This window comes from Catharus ustulatus, chromosome 2 (genome assembly GCF_009819885.2).
Source record: "Catharus ustulatus isolate bCatUst1 chromosome 2, bCatUst1.pri.v2, whole genome shotgun sequence".
NCBI lineage: Eukaryota > Metazoa > Chordata > Aves > Passeriformes > Turdidae > Catharus > Catharus ustulatus.
Genome location: NC_046222.1, coordinates 10,368,126 through 10,388,778, shown reverse-complemented (window position 1 = coordinate 10,388,778; position 20,653 = coordinate 10,368,126). Strand labels below are relative to the sequence as shown.

Genomic DNA, 20,653 nt, shown 5'->3' with positions numbered 1-20,653 from the left:
CAATAGTCTGATTTTTACTTTTCAAGACCCACTTTTGCACAGAACTGTGTAAACTTTGCATGAGGAGAACACCTTTGCTGAATGTGCTGCTCACAGTCAGGGCAGGGGAGCAGGGGAGCAGACAGCCCCACATTGCATAGAACGGGAATCTTGGTTTGTTGTAGCACATTTTGAAACTCGTCCCAGGGTAGAAACGTAAATACTCAAGTTGCTTAATGCTGAGTTGTGTAAGATTAGGTACTCACCCCTTGGAGAAGTTACAGGATTTCACAAGTCACCTCTGTAGGTCATGTCCTGGCTGGCCCTGCTCTGTGCCAGAAACATTTGGTCCCTCCTCATGCTCACAGGGCACGATACCATTGCCACTGGGCAGCTCCTGGGCTACCTCATCTCACCTTTAGGCCACTTAGACATCCCAGTGTCTCCAACACATCCATACAGACCTGTGGGAGAGCCATAAGGCCTGTTTATAATTTTAAATTAAAATCAGGTTTGCAGCCTTGGACCCTCAAAGGGGACACCAAAAATATATATTTAGGTAATTGAACCTTAACCATGGTGATTAATTGTCTTTATCACAACTGTATTAATTCCTGTGCCTTATGTTAATGAGTGCTTCACCAATATTTTCTTTCTAACCCTTTTGATTTTATTACTTTCTAATGTGAAGAATAGAGGCATGAATTGATGCCTTTGATAAAGATGAAGGAATATCACAGAAGGCTGGTGTTAAAGCCTTTCTCAAGGCAATTTTCTGCCCCTGTATAAAACCCCTCATGGTGGTGGGCATTTCAGTGACCAAAGCAAGAGTAATACAGGTTCAGTATCTCACTGTTCACTATGTGCAATGCATTTACCTTATTTATTATTGTGGTGCTTAAGGGACTTCTGCAGGTATGTTAGATGCTGCATAGACAAAAATCTATTTTAGCATTCTCAGTGTACACTATGAAAAAGTTGATCTATGCCACAAAAGAATAGTTTTGCAGGGTTTTTTTGTCATGCAGTAAGATTTCAGTAGTGCTGCAGCCATGCTAATAACTTCTTTGAATGTCTGGCAGCTTTTGTGTATTCATGGGTATGCATATAACTACTGAATGCATTTATATAAATAAACATTCATTGTTAGGCAAAAAGACATCTAAACCAGGTGTCATTCCAGAGAAAACTGGGAGAGAAATGAGAGAGAAATGTATTCCAAGGAGATACTGGAAGGATTCTGATCCTTTGTAAATGTTTATCATTGTAGGTGCACATACATTTATACCTTGTATAACAGCTGAGGAAGCTGAATTATAAAGGAAAAGTCCTAAGGGTTAAAAATACCCTGCTTAACGTTGAAGAATTCAACCATCTGAAGGGCTAAACTCTCTATTCCAAGCGTATCTAATCTAACCTGTGTGTCTATCCAGGACCTCAAATGACTTTCTATCACCAGAGAACTTGTGCATCTCCCATCCCTCCCTTCAGGGAGTCCTTACCTGCCCTCCTTTCATTTCTGCCAGATGAGACACGGCTTGGCTTACTTGGCATAGCTGCTCAGAGCTGTGGAATTATCTGTGGGCAGCTGAGGTCACACAAAGTAGGTCTTGCACAAAGCCCTGAGGTCCATGGTCACGCTGATGGCTGGAGCAGCTCGCTGCAGGGACAGCGTGTGGCTCCTGCAATCCTGGAGCACTGCAGAGCGGGAACACAAGTGGGGAAAAGTGTCCTGGATGTGTTTCAGCTATGGGTCTGTCTGTCCCACCACCCCTCAGAGGGCTGGGGAGGAGGAGAGCAGTTGGAGGATGAAGGAAAGAGTCCTGAAATCACCTGGATTTCAGCCTCTTTGAGCCTTATGATGTTACAGATGTCAGTGCATCTGGGGAGTGGAATGAAGCAGATTTAGAATGATGGTAAAAAAACCACTCTAACAAATGATACAGGTTCTAGTCTTCTCCTTTGTACATCCTTCAGGCAGCACCTTACACATAAAAACCAATTAAAGCACTTCACAGCTATCCTGCATCCCACTTTGCACTGTTCTACACATTTGTCCACGTGCAAATAATCTGTAAAACAACCCTGCATTGTCTTGCCCACTTGCCAGCACTTGTAATGTGCTGGGCAGAACCTGCTCCCTTCCCTCTCTCTTCCCCTTTCCTCCGGACACAACAAACTTGAGAACTGCCTGATGGTTCTTGGCTTTACTTCAACGTGAAGCAAAGATGACTCTGTGCCATTTTTTCTGGCTTGACTGAAGAAAGTCTTGTGTCATTATTCTACATGACACTTGATCTATGTTTATGCTAAAGGTTTGAGACGTTTTTGTTTCTTTATTCTGCTTCTTTATTCTGCACTTGGTGCTTTAAACTCAGCTTACTTCTGGTGTGTAAGACAATTCAGGGTCAATGCCTCTACATTTTGTTTAGGCAAAAAGATGTCCAAGCTTATAATTAAATCAATATTTGCTTACTTAGGTAATAAACCAGTATTTGTTTTCAGGGTTATGAGAAAAGAGTGGCAAATCCAACGGGAGGAAACATTTTAATATGCAAATTTATTCCCCAGTACAATTTCATACCAGTAATTTTACTTCTCATAAGATTAAAATGAAACCCTGACATTGCTGAAATCAATGCACATTTTTGCCATAGGCTTGAGGCCAGAATTTCACCTTTTTATATATTCTTCACAGAAGGCCTGATCCTGATTCTGACTTAAATGAATAAATTAGCTGTGATCCCATTGATTTCAGCAGGATTATCTGAGTAAAGTTTATTGCTTGCATAAGTGTTTGGAGCCTGTAATGCAGCTATAAACAAGATTTTTGGTGCCACATTTTTTTCAGACAGTGGCTCATGCCTCTCCAATGGGGAATACTTAATAAAAAAAAATAAATAAAGAAAATAGGTACAGGAAACCTAAACACCAAAAATAATTCAAGACATAATTAGATCTTTGTAGGACAAGATCTGCAGTGAAGAGATTGCTCGGTGTTAATGAATATTAACTAGGATTTATCCTTGAGTGGGGAAAGCTGAAGGTTTTAATTTTATTTCAAAGGTAAAGACTGGTGGAGTTATGAAGTTTTATATTCTTTTCTTTCCCCCTGAAATTTTGAGTGCATAACAAATGAGCCACTGCTAATGTCACAGATGCTAATTTTCACAGCCATGACTGAAGTGATGTTGGTTTCCATTTGCATTTCATTCTAACAATGATGAGAGGTGATGAGTTGATGATAAGCTGTTTTCACCGCACTGCCCGCTGTGCAAATTTATGCTTATAGGCAAAGATGACACATAGTTCTGTCATTAAAGGGCTTTACTGCATTGCCTCTTGAAGAAAGACTGTTTGTCAAAATCCATTTGAACTCTGGTAAATAAGCAGGAACAGATGACAACATCTGGGAAGTATTTTTAAGAACCTGGTTTATGGTGTAAATACCTGTGGGCCTTTAGTGGGGGGGTTCAGAGAAAGAATAATGATACTTGTAAAAGCCATGTGTGTGTAGATGGGGAAAGGAGGAATTGCAGGTGACACTTCAGGAGGTGTTTTCTGTCTCCCCTAGAGAGACAGAAAAAATACTGGAACAAGGTTAGAGTGAACCTTGGGTTATTTTCCTTGTGTCAGTGGGTGGTTCTACAATCATATTACTGCTCCTTTTACTTCTACTTTTTCTTTATTTATATTATCATCATGCTTCTCAGTCATCAGCTAATTATTCTTTATTTTCAAAAGCAGCTTCAGAAAGTTGTGTCTTAACATATATGTTAAAGTTCCTCTTCTAGAAAGTTACTGATATTTGAGGAATTTTGTTTTCTCAGCAGGAAGTAAAGGCCCAGAGTGTTTGTGGGGTAAGAGCAGCTCTCTCTCACCTGGCCCTTGGCAGGAGGCTGGTTAGGATGACCAGGTTCCCCATTTTGATGCTCACATCAAGACGCAGTCTCATTGAGGACTGTCACAACTCTTGGCTAACTTTTGTTACAAAGGAAAAATTATATCCGTGGCTTGTTCCAGTACTGATGTATTTTGTGTGTTCCCTTGATTAAAGCATCTTTTACATTTTCAGCAACTTTGGAGAATATTCATTTAATTTTCCTTTCTTCCCTGTCTTGGTTTCCTTCACTAGCCAGGCTTAAGTCCTTAAGGGCAGAATATTTTAAAAGAAGTGAGAGCAATCTTACGAAGGGAATATTTGCATATTAATATTCATTTTGCTTACAGTAACAAATCCAGGGTTTTGTTTGTTTTCTTAAGCAAGTAGGAGCATTTCAAGAAGTCTGCCTGAACCACTTCATCCAGGCATTTTTAGAAACCAGACTATCAGCCACAGCACTATAACTGTGCTCTCTGATAAATAACATAGCACAACCACCAAGGTGACGTAAATCAACGTTAGTTGCCTCTTAATTCTTTGAGAGTTGTTTAAGAGCATTTGACTTACCTACTGTGTTTCTAGGAAAACCAAAATACCCCAAAGTAAACAGTGGTCAGGATATATGTCATTGCTGGGAAAAAAAGCAGTAACAGTGTATGGGCAGGACTGGCAGAGGATGTGGCCTGCAGTTTCCTGTACTTCAATATTCATCTAGAAATCTATGTCACGGCATAAATTCAGACAAAAGCTCTTATAAAGCCATCACTTGGCAGCTGTATAAGCACTTTCTAGGTGGATACAAACACTTCAGCAAGAAGAATCAACCCCTTGCGCTGTGGGCAGAACCCACTGGGAATACCCACTCTTGAGAAGGGGGAAAAAAGGTCTTCAGAGTCTCTGTAATCACAATATCCCTCAAGGCTTCTCTTCTGAAAGGCTGCAACAAAGACAGCAGAGTTTCTCTAGTTGTTAGAAATAGTTATACTCTGTTCCACAAATTGGCAGTGTCAGTGGTTTTGCTTAACATTTGCTGCTTGCAACCAGGCTGCAGATGCTCTGAATATTTAGGATATCATACATCCTTTAAACCATCCTAATAGAAAACTTTGTTTCATGAATCAGATAGAGGTGTACTCTGTGTGTTGTTATTCCACAGGGAGATGAACGACCACTTATCTTTTTCCTAAGTGAAATCTCTTCTGTGTTCGTGCTTACTCTTACCCTTGTAGCTTTTTTAAAATCTTATTCCACTGACAGTGCACCCAAGAGCATGTTCTTGCTGTTTTTCTTCTTAAACTTGAGAGTGAAATTCCAGCCTGGCAAAAAGTTTGGAGACTTCTTCATCTAAGCTACTTCTTTGACTATATACAATACATATGTTTCCGCCAGTTTTCCTCTCCATACTTTCTTTGGTTTATTCCATGGGTACACAGAAATCTGGAAAATGACTTCACCTGTACAGAGTTTTCAGGCTGCTTAATTGCCAGTCATAAAATCTTCTGGGCCCTTTCTGGAAAGCTGAAGGTCAAGAGCAAAGGATCTTCTATCTCATCACCCAGCACTGAAGCTGACAAGTTTTCTCTGGCATGAAGCTCTAGTTCTGCACCATTATGTCTTCTGGTGGAGTTTTAGTCCTTTTCCTACCCTTCTTTGCCTTCATTTCTTTTATCATCTTCACAAGAGCATCCTAGCAGTGCTGAACTTGATTTCCATGACGTGCAGAATGGTCCCTTCCTTGAGAACTGTAAGCACTGTGAGTTCCTCTACTTTTCCATGCTGCATTTCATCAGAGAGTGTGGCAGGTTTGCTGTTCTTCCAGGCATGTTGAAGAACAAATGGGGTATGAGTCCCTGAATACTTGAGTACTTGGCTTTAGGCTTTTCTGCAGTGCTCCTCATGGCTTCTTCAGGGGGAAGATCAACACTAGAGGAATTCTGCCCAACCAGAAAACATGGAGCAGTTTCATGTCTTCCCTCTGCCATTATGTTTATGTTTGAGACAGGGATGGAGATGTGTCACTGACAGGCTGTGGCCATGAGACAGAGAAATCAGCTTCACTTACAGCAGCACAGCCAAAAGCAGGTGTGTGAATAGGAGACAACACAGTGGCCAAGGCAGCTGAGTGAGCTCACACAGCTTCTCTGCTGCCTCCTCCTGTGCAAAGGGATGCTCAGCTCCACTGCTCCTGATCTGTTTCACTCACCACAGCTCTGCTCTTTGCCTCCCACACTTCTGTCTCTCTGCCTCCTTCTTTAGGATCAGATGTAAAGTTCAAAAACCACTTCAAAAATCTGGAAAGGGGATGTTGTTCACTGCTGGATAAGCAGCTCAGAACCTGTGGAGAGGATGCATGAAATGACTGATGATGGTAGAGCAGGCATTCAGCTCTAGCACAAGCATGTTCCAGGGCTCTTCTGATGCTGGCTGTTGGCATGTTTACATTATTTTCTCCCTGTCTCTATAATGGAGTTTATATTTGCTTGACTAATATATCTTGTTAATTGTGGTAAAATGTTTGAAAATATCTTTGTGTTTGCAATTTTAGCCAGCATCTGAAGGAATGAGAAGAGGCAACGTCTTCCGACCCCTTTGTGACAGCTTTAAGTTGTGTGGTTGGCACAGCTCCCTTTGCAGAGATAGGGCTGATTTCAACAGGATTTGGAATATTAAATCTGGGGCTCAAAGCACACCTCAAAGCCCTCAGTGCTGTGTCTGCCTCAGTAGCAGCACCTCACTGGGGAGTGTCTCTCCACTACTGGTTCTCGTGGAGGCTGCGGGAGCAGGGCAGGGGGAAAATGCTCAGTCTCACTTTTCTCATGTGTCAGGATGAAAACACACTGCAGGCACCTGGTGCACTTGTTTTTCATGAAATGAAGCTGTAGTTTTCCACTGAGCTGTGATCACAAGGACCCATGCCACAGAGATAATCAAATGGAGAGAAGGGAATTGACATGCCCTTACTGGCACCCCAGTGAGATGTTGATTGTGTTAATTCCTTTCCTGGAGTGACCTGAACAGAGTCAGGATGATACCTTCTGATTCCTAGAATTTTTTTCCCCTAGGATTGCAATTACTGAACTTACACTACAAAGCAAAGACAGCATTTAATGCATTATAACTTGTGCACTAAGAAGGATTCTTACACACTCCCAAATCATACAGAAACCCTGAGCTGGCAACCTTCTATCAGCTTCCATACAGAACCAAAAGCTTGCTGAACTTATGAGTTCAAAATTCCCAGGAGCGCATTTAGGATTCCCAGGCACAAATTGTGCGAGCATGTCCAGTTTTTGAAGGCTGAGAAGCTGCAATGAAGTGCCACGTGTGCTTTCTTCAACTGGGCAATAAGGACAACTTTGGCCTGTGGATGACAGTATGCCAATGTTGGAACACAGCCATTTGACAAGGGAGGACACAAGAAAAAGAAAAAATGGTGACCTTAGTCTACATTTCAAAGGAGTCAAAAGTTAACCCACTCTAATGAGTGTAGTATTTTATTTCTTTGTTAGGTTTTTTGCTTTGTTTTCCAATATAAAAATAATTTAAATAAATGGACATACAGATCTGATGAAGCACTCAAATTCACAGTGACTGATGATAGATACTGCACTGAATTTTGCTTCTCTACTGTAGTGCATCTCCATTAAGGCAATTTCAGCTAATCTCACTATGGATTCATTAATCAAGTGTAGTCAAGATGTCTGAAGGGAGATAATGAGGGGGAAAAATGGCCTACTGTTTGGATCTTATTCTTCAGCTAGTTATTTTGTTTATCATGCTCCATAATATTTGTACCCCGAAAAATAAGTTCCAGTTGCAATTAGTTATCATAACAGATGACTAGGACAGCTCTACTTACAAATTCAAAATCATCCCATAAATAGATCAATTAATTTTGTGTTCTCTTTACATCACATGCCTATACAGTATCAGTTAGCAGTGAAATGGAAACAGGGTGGACTGGTGCATTTTAAAATTTCCTCCTTTTTTCCAAAGATGCAAACATCCATGGAGATAAAGTCTCTAATCCCACATCTTTTTCTCTAAGCACTAACATCCTGCAGTATCAGCAGTCCTTAGTATCTTCCAAAATTTCTCCTCTGAAATGCTCAAGAAAAGATTTGTTCATTTTTTACTTACCTTTTACTCATTTAGAATTACATACAGTATATCTGCCCCACATAAAGCTGTCACTATATTACTTTAAAAAAAAGAAAAAGTTGAGATTCTAGGAGCCCGGTGGGTTTGGAGACTGCTGAAGATGGGAATGTTTATAAGCTCTGTGATATTAACTGCAGCACTCAACCTCAGGTGACATAAAGCATGCAAAAAAGAACTTTCTGTCAGTTTTATTATTTCTAAAAAGGTTCCCCTTGAAAGAGAAGAGTGACCTTGCTCTGCTGAGCTGACATATGCCACTGAATTAATGGCTAGGCTTTGCTGTAGGGAAGCTTGCAGAAACATTACAACTCCAATGGCTGAGTTTGCTGCGAACATTAATCAGGGGAACCAAGATGATGTATCAAACACTCATTTAAAAGTAATAAAAACTAACTCTCTTTCTGCCCCCCTCCCCCAAGTTTCTTAGAATTAGCTTATTGTTGGTCATTACCTGTTGTCAAGGGTAAGACTGCAGCAGGGCAGTAAAACTCGAGTAAGGGCTTTCTGAAGTTTGCTTACTCTTCAGAAAAAGAACAAACGAGCTTTTGAGATGGTCAGACTTGACCCTGACTTAGAGGTTATTTTTTTAAACGTTGTTTCCATTAGGAAGGTCATTTGCAGGAGCACCTTCCACTGAACAGCCACATTCCCACCTCCTCTGCCAGGGCAAGCTGGTTGCCCCACTCGTGGGTGTGCTGGCCAAGCATGGGGGTCCCTGTAAAAAACTGAACCTTTGGGGCTGGATTCTTCTCAGCTCCTCTTTGGGGATATGTATTTTTGTCTTCACTTAAAGCAAACATGCTTGTGAGTAATTTCTCTCACACAGGAAACCCAGCAAAACCCTGCAAGGTCAGGACCTAGATAACACACAACATTATTGAAATCATGCTGTATAAGTAAGCAGGGAAAGAACTTTAATTGAAGCTGCTAGGTGATTTGGGTTTGAAATGTGAGAATTCTTCTGTGAACTCAGCTGGTTTGAAGAGGAGGAAGTTTCAGGAGAGGAAAGATGTTGGTATTTAAGGGATTAAAGATCAAAGCCTGCAATGCTTACCAAGTGTTTAACCATTCTTTACTCAGGCAGCGTCCCCTCTGCTGCAGTGATGGTTTTGGGGAGGGTGAATTTCAAGGCTCAGCCCTCTGTGTTTCTGCCCATGTGTAAATGAAGGGTAAAAAAGGGATAGCAGGGAGGTGGAAGTGCACATCATGCCAAATCCTTAACTGTCATTTTCATAGCTCCTCTGAGTTTGTCACACATCCTTAACCTTCTTTTAAAGTCATTTTCTTTTCATGGTTTTGTGTGCCACTGAAAGTCACTTTTAATTAAATGTCATATAAATAATAAAGTCTTAATTACATAATTATTGCAAATACCTGTGTGCACATCCCAGAATTGGACAGACTGCCAGAAGAGCACTTGGAGTGACTTTTCTCACTGGGAACTGAGAGTGCTCTGCAGCAACTGGGCAGCAACGCCGGTGCTCAAAATTCAGGGTCAATGTGCATTTAAAGAAAGTGGAGTCAGATCCCTTCCCCCCTTGCACATTTTGCAATTCTCACTTGCAGAAAACTTTCCGAGTGTTAGGACTGGCGTTTCCAAAATTGCTTCCTTATTTAGTCCCTCACAAAGCTGTTTAATCATCGCAGCACATTTTTTTTGCCAGACTAAACTGCCTCTTTGCTCAGATGTCCTGCAGGGCTGCCCCTTTCCAGAGGAAGGCTTACAGACCTTGCCAGCAATCCCACCCTGGTTTAACTCCAGGAGCAGCAGCTGTGCCCTTGTTCTCAGCTGCCCCACGCCTGCCCAGGGCAGGGTGTCCCTGGAAGGCAGCTCTGGAGGCTGGGTTTGCAGTGGGGATCTGGCTGGGTTCTTGGGAGCTACGTGCCTGGTGTCAGCAGGGATTGAGGCTGGAGAGACCCAGGCTGGTACCACTTAGAGGCACTGATAAAACAGCTGCTCAGTGTTTGCTTTGGAGAGCGTGGTTTGTTCACCTGGGGGAGTGCTAGGTATGATTAACTCATTTTTTATTTTTTTTTAATTCACCTTTGCTTCTCCAGTCCTTTTCCACTGTTAAAATTAGGGTGTTTGATCTGAGGCTTCATGGTGGCAGCTCTGTTCAAAGTTCACTTTGCTTCCCTCTCTCCCCCACGTCCATGCAGCTACTGAACACTAGGCCATGATAACAACCAGTCTTTTATAGAGTCATTTTTAAGCCAGTTAAAAATGCCATTTCAGTAGATTGCTCTATTTGAGTTAGCAGGAACAAGCTGTATCTTTTTTATTGCTTTTGACTGGTGAAGTGCAAGGTTTAGGCCGTGTTTCATGTGGGCTATAAAGTTATATTAATGTGTTGGTTAGTGGTCAGAAGTTCTGTATGTGTAACTAATGTGTAAATAGGAAAAATTCCATGTGGTAGAGAGGTCATGGTGTTTTCTCTTTTGTTGCTTCTCTTACCCTTTGGAGAGATGTTTAATATTTTATGCAAATTCCCATTCTTTATACAGAAGTGAGGACTTTTTTTTTTGGTGGTGTTTGGTTTGTGGGGCTTTTTTTTCCACAGAACATCCAAAAAGCTATAAATTGCTATCTTGCCATCTGGGAAAGTAGGAGACAATTCTTTTGATTATCTATGCAAGAAGATGAGCTAGCAGAGTGGAAATATTTATCCCTACTTGGTAACTCTTTCATTCTCAGAGTGGTCTCCTCCTTCTGAAGGGACTAGAACCATCAGAGAATAGAACAAATGAATCAAATCCTGATCTCCACTTATCTCCATCAATCAGAGCAGCAAGAACAGGCTGTTCTCTTGAGGGCTGCTGTGTCTGCTTTCAAAAAAGAGGGAAGGAGACAAGTGCCTGTGACAGGCAAAGAAATTGAGCAACATGCTGAGCTCCCTTTTTATTACTTCCAGTGTCCATATTTGCCCCTGTACAGCTTACATGGTTTGGGTAGTCTAAGGATGAATGGAAGTTAAAAATTTAAATGCATGGAGGAATTTTAAGAGATTTACTTGTGTGAGAGGGTCAGTACAAAGCCTTTGACACATGTGGGACTTAAAAGATATTTTGAATAGGACTTGAAGCAAAATATAATGGGCCAGGATTTCTGACAGCAGGCAACAAGATTGCTGAGCAGTGTGAATTGTCCAAAGAAAAATATGGGATTAATATCTCCCATAATGTTTATTTATCAGGATAACTGCTGTCAGTTGTGGCTCAAAGGTTGTTTTTAGACACAGGGAAGCTCTGACTAGTTTGTCACAGACAAGAACTTACTTCTCCTATGGTACCTCCTACAAGGGAAGGATGTTTTATAACAGAAAGACGTGGATTGCAGAACCTGTTGTTGTCTTACTATTTGCATACCATACCATATTATTTTCTAGGGAAAAATAATAGGCTATTTACAGACAAACCAGACAATCAACTGCAGACTGTCCAAATTAAAATAAACAACGATTACAGAGCACTTATCCCTGTAAAAGGATTACAGTAATTTCACGAATACAAGCCGCACCAATTTGACCAAAATTTTGGTGGAAACCCGGAAGTGCGGCTAATATTCCGGGGCAGCTAATCTATTAACAAAATTCTAAAAGCTGCCAACACGGAAGTGAGAGCCCGCGGCAGCCCCAAGCCAAGCTGGAGCCCGGCCGGCCCCGGCAGAGGTGGGAAAGCCTGGCAGAGGCGGGGCCAGCAGTGTGGGGGGCGGGCGGCAGAGCCTGAGCCAGCAGGGCGGGGGAGCCCAGGAGAACTGGGGCTAGCAGCGCAGGGGAGCATGGCAGAAGCAGGAAGGCCGGTGGGTGGGGCTGCCTGGCAGCGGGGGAAGCCCAGCAGAATCGGGGCCAGCAGCGTGGGGGAGCCCGGCGGTGCGGGGGCCTGCAGTGCCGGCCAGGGCGAGGAAACGCGGCGGCGGTGCAGACGGGAGGGGGCGGCCGGCGAGCCCGCCGGCGGGGCTAGGGAACGCGGCAGCGGGGCGGTGCTGACGGGAGAGGGGGGCCAGCGAGCCCGGCGGCGGCGGCAGCACCACCCGGCCAGCCCCGCCGAGCCGTGGCGCTGAGCTGGGCCACCCGGCCCCGTCGGCCACCATGAGCGGGCCGAGCCTTCCTGGCCCCGCCCCGAGCCAGTAAAGCCCGCTATGCCGCGATCCTGTTACTAATTGGCCAATTTGTGAAAACTGCGCACGGATTCTCGCTACGAACGAAAGTGCGGCTAATATTCGGGGTGCGGCTTATCTATTGACAAAGACAGCAACATTGTCGAGGCACCGGGGGTGCGGCTTATAATCCGTGCGGCTTGTATTCGTGAAACTACTGTATTTAAAGTTCCTGGATTTCACGGAATAAATTATATAAGAGAAGATGGAAGAAGGTTTTCAAATACTTAAAAGTATCTTTGATATTTTCTATTATGTTAGTTTGGAATACTGAATGGGAAGAGATGAAAGTTACTGTGTTGATTTATAGAAATCATTTGATCAGTCCTTGTGCGGGAAAACACAGTTGTTTCTCCCTCTGCCCATGCCTCCATTAGATTTTACTGAGCAAATTCATATTTGCTTAACATATCCCTGGGTAGCTCTTGCATGAATTGAGCCAGAAAAACCACTTAACTTTATAGGATGCTGAATCCTGGTATCAAAAGTCAATAGCGTATTTTCTCTTAGTAGCTTTGCATTTACTTTAAAAGCTTCCCTTCACCTGGAAATAAGGCCTGTCCATATCTTCACAAAGTAGGTGTTCCCTGACACTAATGCAGTGACTGACACTACTGAAAGTAATAGTCCCATTTCCTTTGCAGCCAGGAGCTCCTAAATCTGCTTTTCGTTATCAGTATAATGGGGCTGGATACATTTTTAAAAGGTGGTGCCTATTGATTACTTAATGGAAAAAGTTAGTATAGAGAAGTGCTGAAGCAGCCCTATTCAGTGCTCTCCAGTGCAGCAAGACCATTATCTAGAACAGTGGAAATCATCCTGTAACCCTTATTAATATTTAATAAGGATGAAGCAACACTGAACTACGCTACCAAATAGCCCAAGGCTCCTGCACATGTAGGATATAAGGTTGTTTCGAGGGTCAAAAAAGAATAACTGATTTCCCTGTGCTCAAGCTGTTTATAGGTAAGACCAGCACTAAACAATGTTTTCCCTCTTGTTCATTTTAAACTATTTCAAGCACATCTGCACTTTAATATACACTTATTCCTACTAGACATATTCAAGTGTTGGAATGCAACAGAAAGGCCAGTGTATGTTCAGAGATTGCTGAGACAATTTTAAACTTTCCCTTCCCAGTATTGCTGTGAATCCCAGGCTCCCTTCTCCTTCCTGCTGGAAATGCTGCAGGGTACATTTGGCTGGGTTGACAAGCTAGTGAAAGGTGTTAATCGTGTCTAATAGAACCATAATCCTCAGGGCTGTGTTTTATATCATACTATTGAGCTAACCCCTTGTCACAGGACGTTCTTCATCTACTTAATAGTAAAGCTTTTTATTGGAATTTTAGATAAAAATTAAATGTAGAATTCAGATTGTCATTTTCTATTTCACAATGTAAAAACAAATACACCCCAATGTTTAGACAACAGAGATTTTATAATCAATTAAGAGGAGAGCTGCATGATATTTTTGTCTTTTTTTTTTCCTCCTCAGTGAATAGTAAATGTCATTATAGTTGTCCAAAAATATTCACAAATCTGGGTCAGTTTCTTCGAATAACCTTTGGCTGGAAATATTTTTCAGGTTAGATGTGCCCAGAAATATAGGAGGAGGGGAGGGAAGAGGATGTTGTTATTCTTTAAAGCTTCACTGCTTAGATTATGGAGCCAAAATACGGGTAGACTTTTCCATCTGACTCTGCTCAGGCTCCCATTGCTATGTCCATATTCATTTTTTGGGGGAGGTGGCAGAACTGGTTAATAATAAGTTTGGGGAAACAGGGAAATACATCAAGGAGAACCAGTCCTTTGCTCCTCTTTTGTTGCCCAAAGGATGTTCCACCTCTGCTGCTTCTCAGGCTGCCTCATGACAATTCTTGCCTGGTGGGGAACGCTGAAACTCTGTAATAGGAAAGCTGGGAGCTCACAAGCTTTTGAAGTTTGTGGAATTCCTGGATTGACAGCCAAAGGAGGGAGCTGGAGATGGCAGGTGAAGAGTGCACAGTGGGGGCTTTAGAAATCTGGGGGAGATGAGGAAATGACTCATGTGGCTGGGGTGGGGAAGAAAGCAATGGAACAAGGAACTAGTTTGGCTGAGATCACATGGGCAAGGCAAAAAAATGAACAAGTACAGGAAAATCTGAAGCCCAGATAGTCTATAATCACTTATTAAATCAGACAGAATGTATTTGTTTTGTGGTTTGCTATTTTAGTTCAGTGTTTTTTCCCTCCAGAGGGGATTTTGAATACTCAAAATAGACTGAGATTGTATTGCCATATATACAGTAGTGAACCCTGCTCAAGAGCTCTCATACTGCATTAAAGACTTCCATTTAGTGTGGAAGAGGGAAGTACTCATAAAAACACAAGTCATTCTAGGTTTAGCTGTGAGTGTAGGTGAAGACATAAAAACAAGCTCTTAAAGACACTGCAGAGTGGAGAGATGTCCAAATTCTGGCTGGTTTTGGGGCCACACTCCCAATTTGTCATCAATGCCAATTTTATGCATTTTGCCACCATGGGCAGTGCAGTGTCAGGCAGCTCTGACAGGTATGACCCCACTCCTCATAATCTGCTGTTCCACTTCCCTATTTCCATGTCATTTATCCACATGCAGAAAGAGGAAAAACTGGAGGGAAGTCAGAGCAATCCATTCACTGTCTCTTAATGCACAGCTCAGGCAATGCAGCTTTGTTAAATTGTACCCATTTATGTCTAAATGCCAGAATTTCTAATTGGAAAATTGGGAAGAAAAGCACAAACCCTGCCTGATTATTCTGTTACTTACTCCCTCTGCAATGTGTGCATTTTGGACAAGATGTATCATAATCCTCAGCAGTCTTTGCTCATTCCTGATGGTAAAGAACCATAAATTGTCTCCTCAGCTGCAAAAAAATACATTGCATAAACTGCCACAATTTACAACACCAAAAACAAGTCTATTGCTTGTATCATGTTTATGAAAACACGTTGGTTTTTTTAAACTCATAAACAAGTCTTTCTTTCCTGCAAATAATACATGGTTATTTATACACAGAAGTAATGTGAAAAAGATGTAGAAGAACTCATAAAAATATCTACTACCTAATTATTATTTGAAGCAATATTGTTTTTCTTGTATTTTTCTACTTCCACCTGTAAATTCACAATTTTTTCCCCCACAGTCACCTTTTATTTTGTTTCTAGCCAGATGTAGCAGTTCATGGTCCACTGATAGGGGAGGGATTTTTAACATCAACAGGTGGCTTGGCAGTTTTATTTAAGTCTCAATAACAGAACAAAGCAGAGCACCAGCAGTGAGTGAAGGTTTGTCCTCTCTTCTTTTGCAGCGCACAAGCAGCTTTGGAAGCTTTGACCGTTTCAGGCATCACTCCATATCGAAGACAGATGATTCAGCTGAGGTCTGTAGAACACAAAGTTTAAATTTCTGCAGTTTCCTTTCCCATGGCAGTTATGCAAAAACATTGGGGAGCTATTGTGTGAATTTTACAGTGGTGAGAACTTCTCTTGTGTACCTGCATCTGAGTGATGGAGGCCTTGACAAAACTTAAAAGAGACTCACACCTTAACTTTGGCACTTTGATGTGAAAATAGAAACAATTTTTTTTAAAAAAGTGCACTTCACACTGGTACATGCCCAAATAAACCAGCACTTTACAAGTAACCCACAGATATCTCACTTTTGTTTTCAAGACCTCTGCCAAATTTCCCTCAATTCTTATTGATGTTAGGGATAATAAATAATGGGAAACAGCATTACCTACCATAAAACATATTTTCTTTCTGTCATTCATGCATAGAGCACTGTGCTGCAAACCTGTTTAGGTACAAAATTTCCAAGGAGAATGGCCATGACTGAATTTTGTCATGCTAACTTTGTTAGTGTCCTTAATATTTCCCCATAATTCCTGCTTCATTATGCTGCACTTTATTTTTGTGGTGAGTTATTGCTTGCTTTTTGATTTCAAAGCAGATATCTGAGCTGGAGACTATAAGTGACATTGGGGAAGCAGTACAAATCAAAGCAGCAAATAATGGAGGAAGTCTGAGTAAGAAGATGAGAGCCATTTCACTTACCATGAAGAAAAAGATGGGTAAAAAATACATCAAGGCACTCTCCGAGGAGATGGTAAATACAGCCTAAGAGCCTTGTGTTTGTTGGAAATATATGTGAAGTAAAAATATTATGTGCATTTTTTCTGTTCATGTTTCAACTGTCCTCAGCTGTGACAAACCATAAAACCAGGGTAACAGCACATACTGAATTAAGCCAGCTTTTGGCATGTACCTGTTCCTTCATGTGCATTTTAGTGTACACACATATCACATAGTAAGGGGCCAAGAGAGTCATAAGAGTTTTACATCATTTAATTTTGCTTTTTCATCAAGGAACATTTCTATGAGCATGTGTGTATAAGCACAAAAAAACTCTCCTCATGTGGAGTATTGGTTGAACCCCATCATCAGCGTGATGCTCAGTTTGTACAAAAAACTTCATTAGAAAAATTTATCTCCCTATACAAGAATTATTTCTGAAGTCCTCTTTGTAAAGGTCAGCCAGCATCCTAGAGAATTCCAACTCATATGCCTTATCTCCTTTTACCTTATCTAATCTCAGTGAAACTATCTTTATTAAACATAAAAAAACCCCATAATCTTGCACATACCACAAACCCTGCTTTCTCAGTACTTTTTATCAGTAAAAAATTAAAAAAATTAAAAATTGAAAAAAATTAAAGAAAAAAACTTGTCACACTGAAAAATCAAAAAACCCACTAGCTAGTCTGCATCCTAGCTCATGAGTCAATATCCAGTAAGGATAAATAAATAAATAAATAAATAAATAAATAAATAAATAAATGAGGAACCTCACAAGTGGAAAATAATTTTTCACGGGATACCTTTAAATAGTTTTTGGAGGACTAAGAAAAGGATCCGTTTTTCATTAGTCAAGTTTTATTTTTTTCCTAAGTGCAATCCATGATCTTTATATTGTATTTTTATATTTCCTTTCTACACATTTAAAGCAAAAATTCCCATGTCAGAAATTCAATGGATTATCTGGTTGGACACACATGTAGCATGATCTTCCTTCCTGCAGGAGGTGATGACAATCAATACCAGCTCCCTGATTAATCTGCAATGCTGCTGGCTGGTGTAACAAGCACCATTCTTGTTGAAAACCTGGATAGTTCTTAATTTCAGTGCTCTGCTTGATATGTACCTGTGTGGGTCTCTGCTTCACACATGCAATATCATCTTTGCTTCATCATTTAACTGATGAATAACTATATTTTCCCAAATACAATGTGCTGAAGGAAGTTTCAGTTGCATAAGGATATCACATGCACTGGCAACATGATGAGTTCTGCTGGAAAATCCTTCAGTTTTGAAAGATCATCTTTATTTCATTTATTTGTTACATTGTCTCTAACTTAACTGTGAATATGGATCTTATTGTTTTGAGCAGGCTGTGATTCCTGAGGTGTGATTTCTTGGTATAAACTCATTTAAGGGGCTAATTTCACACACTGTTAGACTTTGTGAGAGAAACATGTACCTGTTAATTCTGGAATGCACTGGATTTGGAGGACAGGGCGAATCTTGGGCGGTGGGGTGAGCACGGTGCTGGAACACAGCAGTGCCCTACGTGTGTGCAAGCTGTCCCCAGCCTGCCACCAAGCAACCACCATCTTCACAAGTTCACAGCTTAAAAAAAGTCCTGTGTAAAACACAGCTGTGTCAGCCAGCTCTTCACCACCTGCTCTCAGAACTGAGCTTTGTATTCCTTTCTCTGAGACAAGCAGGCAAATCTTATCAGGCTGCCTACAAGTTTCCCACTGAAAGCTTCCAGCTCTGCCATGGTGTGTTGCAGTCTTCCTGGTTTAGCTGTTGGAGCAGGGATGGGATGGAGTGAGAGGGGCAGAAACAAGACAGGGAATTTCTCCGTGACTATAAAATACTGGGGATGACTGTTGGGCATGGTTAGTACCAGGCATCAACCTCTAAAATGCCTTCTCTCACAAATAAGTTCTTAATAATGATGAGCTAATCTCCAATAATGCTTTAAAACAAACAAAACAATTTCTCTGAAATACATTTCTTGGGAGTTAACATTTGATTTTGTGTTAAAGAATGAAGAGGGAAAAGATGACAATGATCCTGGTGGTGGAACACACACTGAGAAGGTCTCCCTAAAAACCAGTGACTCTTTGGAAAGTCTCTATAGTCTGAACAGTGGCCAGAGCTCATCCAGTAAGTACAAGACACCTACACTTCTTATTCAGTCACTGGATCAATATAGTTATTGCTTATGTCTGTGGAATCAGAGTTGGTGGTCAAAAATGCAATGGTAGAGAGCTCTTCAATCTGGCAGACAAAGTGTAATTTGGTTAAATGGGTAGCAGCTAGGGTAGATATGCATCTCTCCAGAAATAAATTGAGTGTTTTTAAGAGTGGAAATACTAACAGAAAAAAAAAAAACCAAATAAACTTGAATTATAGGGCATATTGCTGGTATATATACCATAATTTTGTGTGGGGTTATCACTGCCCTGGTGCTGGGCTTGCAGTCACTGGTGCAGCCACACAAACATCCTCTCCTGGTGGCCTGGCTGTGAGCTCATCCTTTGTCCTGGAGATGTGAGGCAGATAAAGCCCCTCTGAGATGATGGGAGATGTGGGTCTGACCTGGCAGCTTTGGGACACACAGCCCAGCTGAAGCCCACTGCAAACCCTCCTCCATCAGGGCAGTCTCAGTTGGAGGGCAGAGGAGCCTGAGGTGAGAAATGTGCCTCACCTCTCTCGGCGTTGCTCTGCTGTGGATATTTGCTGGGTGGCAGGCCACAGCTGTCCCTGGTGACACTGCTGTGCCACCCTGAGTGCAGGCTGGAGCTGCAGTCCAGACCATTTGCACTCAGAGTTAATCTGGCCCTGAGATGGAGCTGTGCACTTAAGCAATCACCTCAAACAAAACCATTTTTATGATCATTTTCTGTGACGTGATTTGTGAAAATCGTATATGGGAGTTTACTTCCAACACACTGCTGCTCTTATCTAAGAACATATTTGGATGGGATATTGCAGAGCTTGCTCAAATTTGCTTGAATTACTCTGCTGATATTTTATTGCTCAACTTGGATAAAATGACAGGCAGAAATGTTGATAAGATTAAAATTTCCCTCTGCAATGCAGGTTCTTTTGATGCTTCAGCTAGCTGTGGAATGAAATAAAATAACTTCTACAGTACTTGTTTTCATTTCTCTGAATAAACAGCAGAAGTTCAGCAGAATTATTTCCCTAAATCGCACTTTTAGGGTACATTTTATTAATCTGCAGAGGTAATATTTCAAAAAGTCTGTAAATAAAATGTGTAGTCTATTAGTATCATCACCAGAAAAAGATTACTTTAGGGGAGATATTAATGAAAGATCTCCTACCCATTTCCTTCTGTCTCTCGTAGCATGATTTTTATTGACTGTAGTTATCCTGGGACGCGTCAAACCCACACAGAATATGCTCTGTCTCTGATTGAGTGGCGTTGGGGCTATGTAGGGTTTCATGTGTGGGCATTTGGTGCAGGGGTGTCTCACGCTGCCTCTCTGCCAGGTGGGGTGACCAGCTGCTCTGATGGCACGAGCAACAGGGATAGCCTGAGGCTGGAGGATGATGTGCCCTACAACGGCCCCTTCTGTGGCAGAGCCAAAGTCCACACCGACTTCACCCCCAGCCCCTACGACACCGACTCGCTGAAAATCAAGGTAAGGCCACCAGGATTCCTTGCTTCCCACCAGCAATGCCAGGGCACCATTTTTTACATGTAAATAATGCATTTAGTAATGAATTTTTAACTGCTCAAGCATGTGGAACACTCTAACAAGCAAGGCAGGTCTGGTTTCGCAACGCTTCTGTGGGGACTTAGTTCAGACAAGGTTTAGCTGCTCCTAAAGGCTTTTTAAGGCACAAGTTCCAGCTAGTAACCTCTTCATGGTATCTCCCTAAATACCCCAGCCTTCCTCAGAGTGAAATATATGTTGCTACCCATATACATGGTCTGGAGTGAGAAAGAGTAAAGTCTCTCTGGATGTGAAGTTGTCTCCTCAAGCTTTCACAACCACAGCTAGGATATATCCAAAGCTTAGTGGCACCCACTGGAAGATAGTTTGGCTTTCCATTAAACTTTTCCTTAAGCCTATGTTTGAACTATGAATGTTCTTCAGCCCAGACATGGCAAGGAAGAGGAGCAACAAACAGGGGCCCAGCTGAACATTACTAAAAAAACCCAGCCCTTCAGAGTCTTTTCTTCTTCACAGATTTTTGTTTTTGCCAAATCCTGTGTCTCTCACAGACTCCTTCCTTCTCTCTGGCTTACATGAGAGCTGTTGTTCTGCTGGTACTTGCAGTCTTCAGCACTTGCCCTCCACTTCCACCCACATCTAGGGCAGTTCTTTTAATACAGCTTAACTGTTTTAA

At 41.7% G+C, this 20,653-nt stretch overlaps 1 protein-coding gene across 3 annotated transcripts in view; it reads left to right on the top strand.

The window, feature by feature from the left end:
• LOC116992500 (SAM domain-containing protein SAMSN-1-like) overlaps positions 1-20,653 on the top strand; it is an 84,424-nt gene that overhangs the window by 50,197 nt on the left and 13,574 nt on the right. For 2 of the 3 annotated variants that reach the window (XM_033052191.2, XM_033052192.1), the window contains 4 exons: positions 15,511-15,582; positions 16,152-16,310; positions 18,316-18,436; positions 19,790-19,941. In XM_033052191.2, coding sequence (XP_032908082.2) covers positions 15,511-15,582; positions 16,152-16,310; positions 18,316-18,436; positions 19,790-19,941 — 504 coding nt within the window. The remainder of the gene's footprint in view (positions 1-15,510; positions 15,583-16,151; positions 16,311-18,315; positions 18,437-19,789; positions 19,942-20,653) is intronic. The other variant, XM_033052193.1, reaches the window with a different exon arrangement.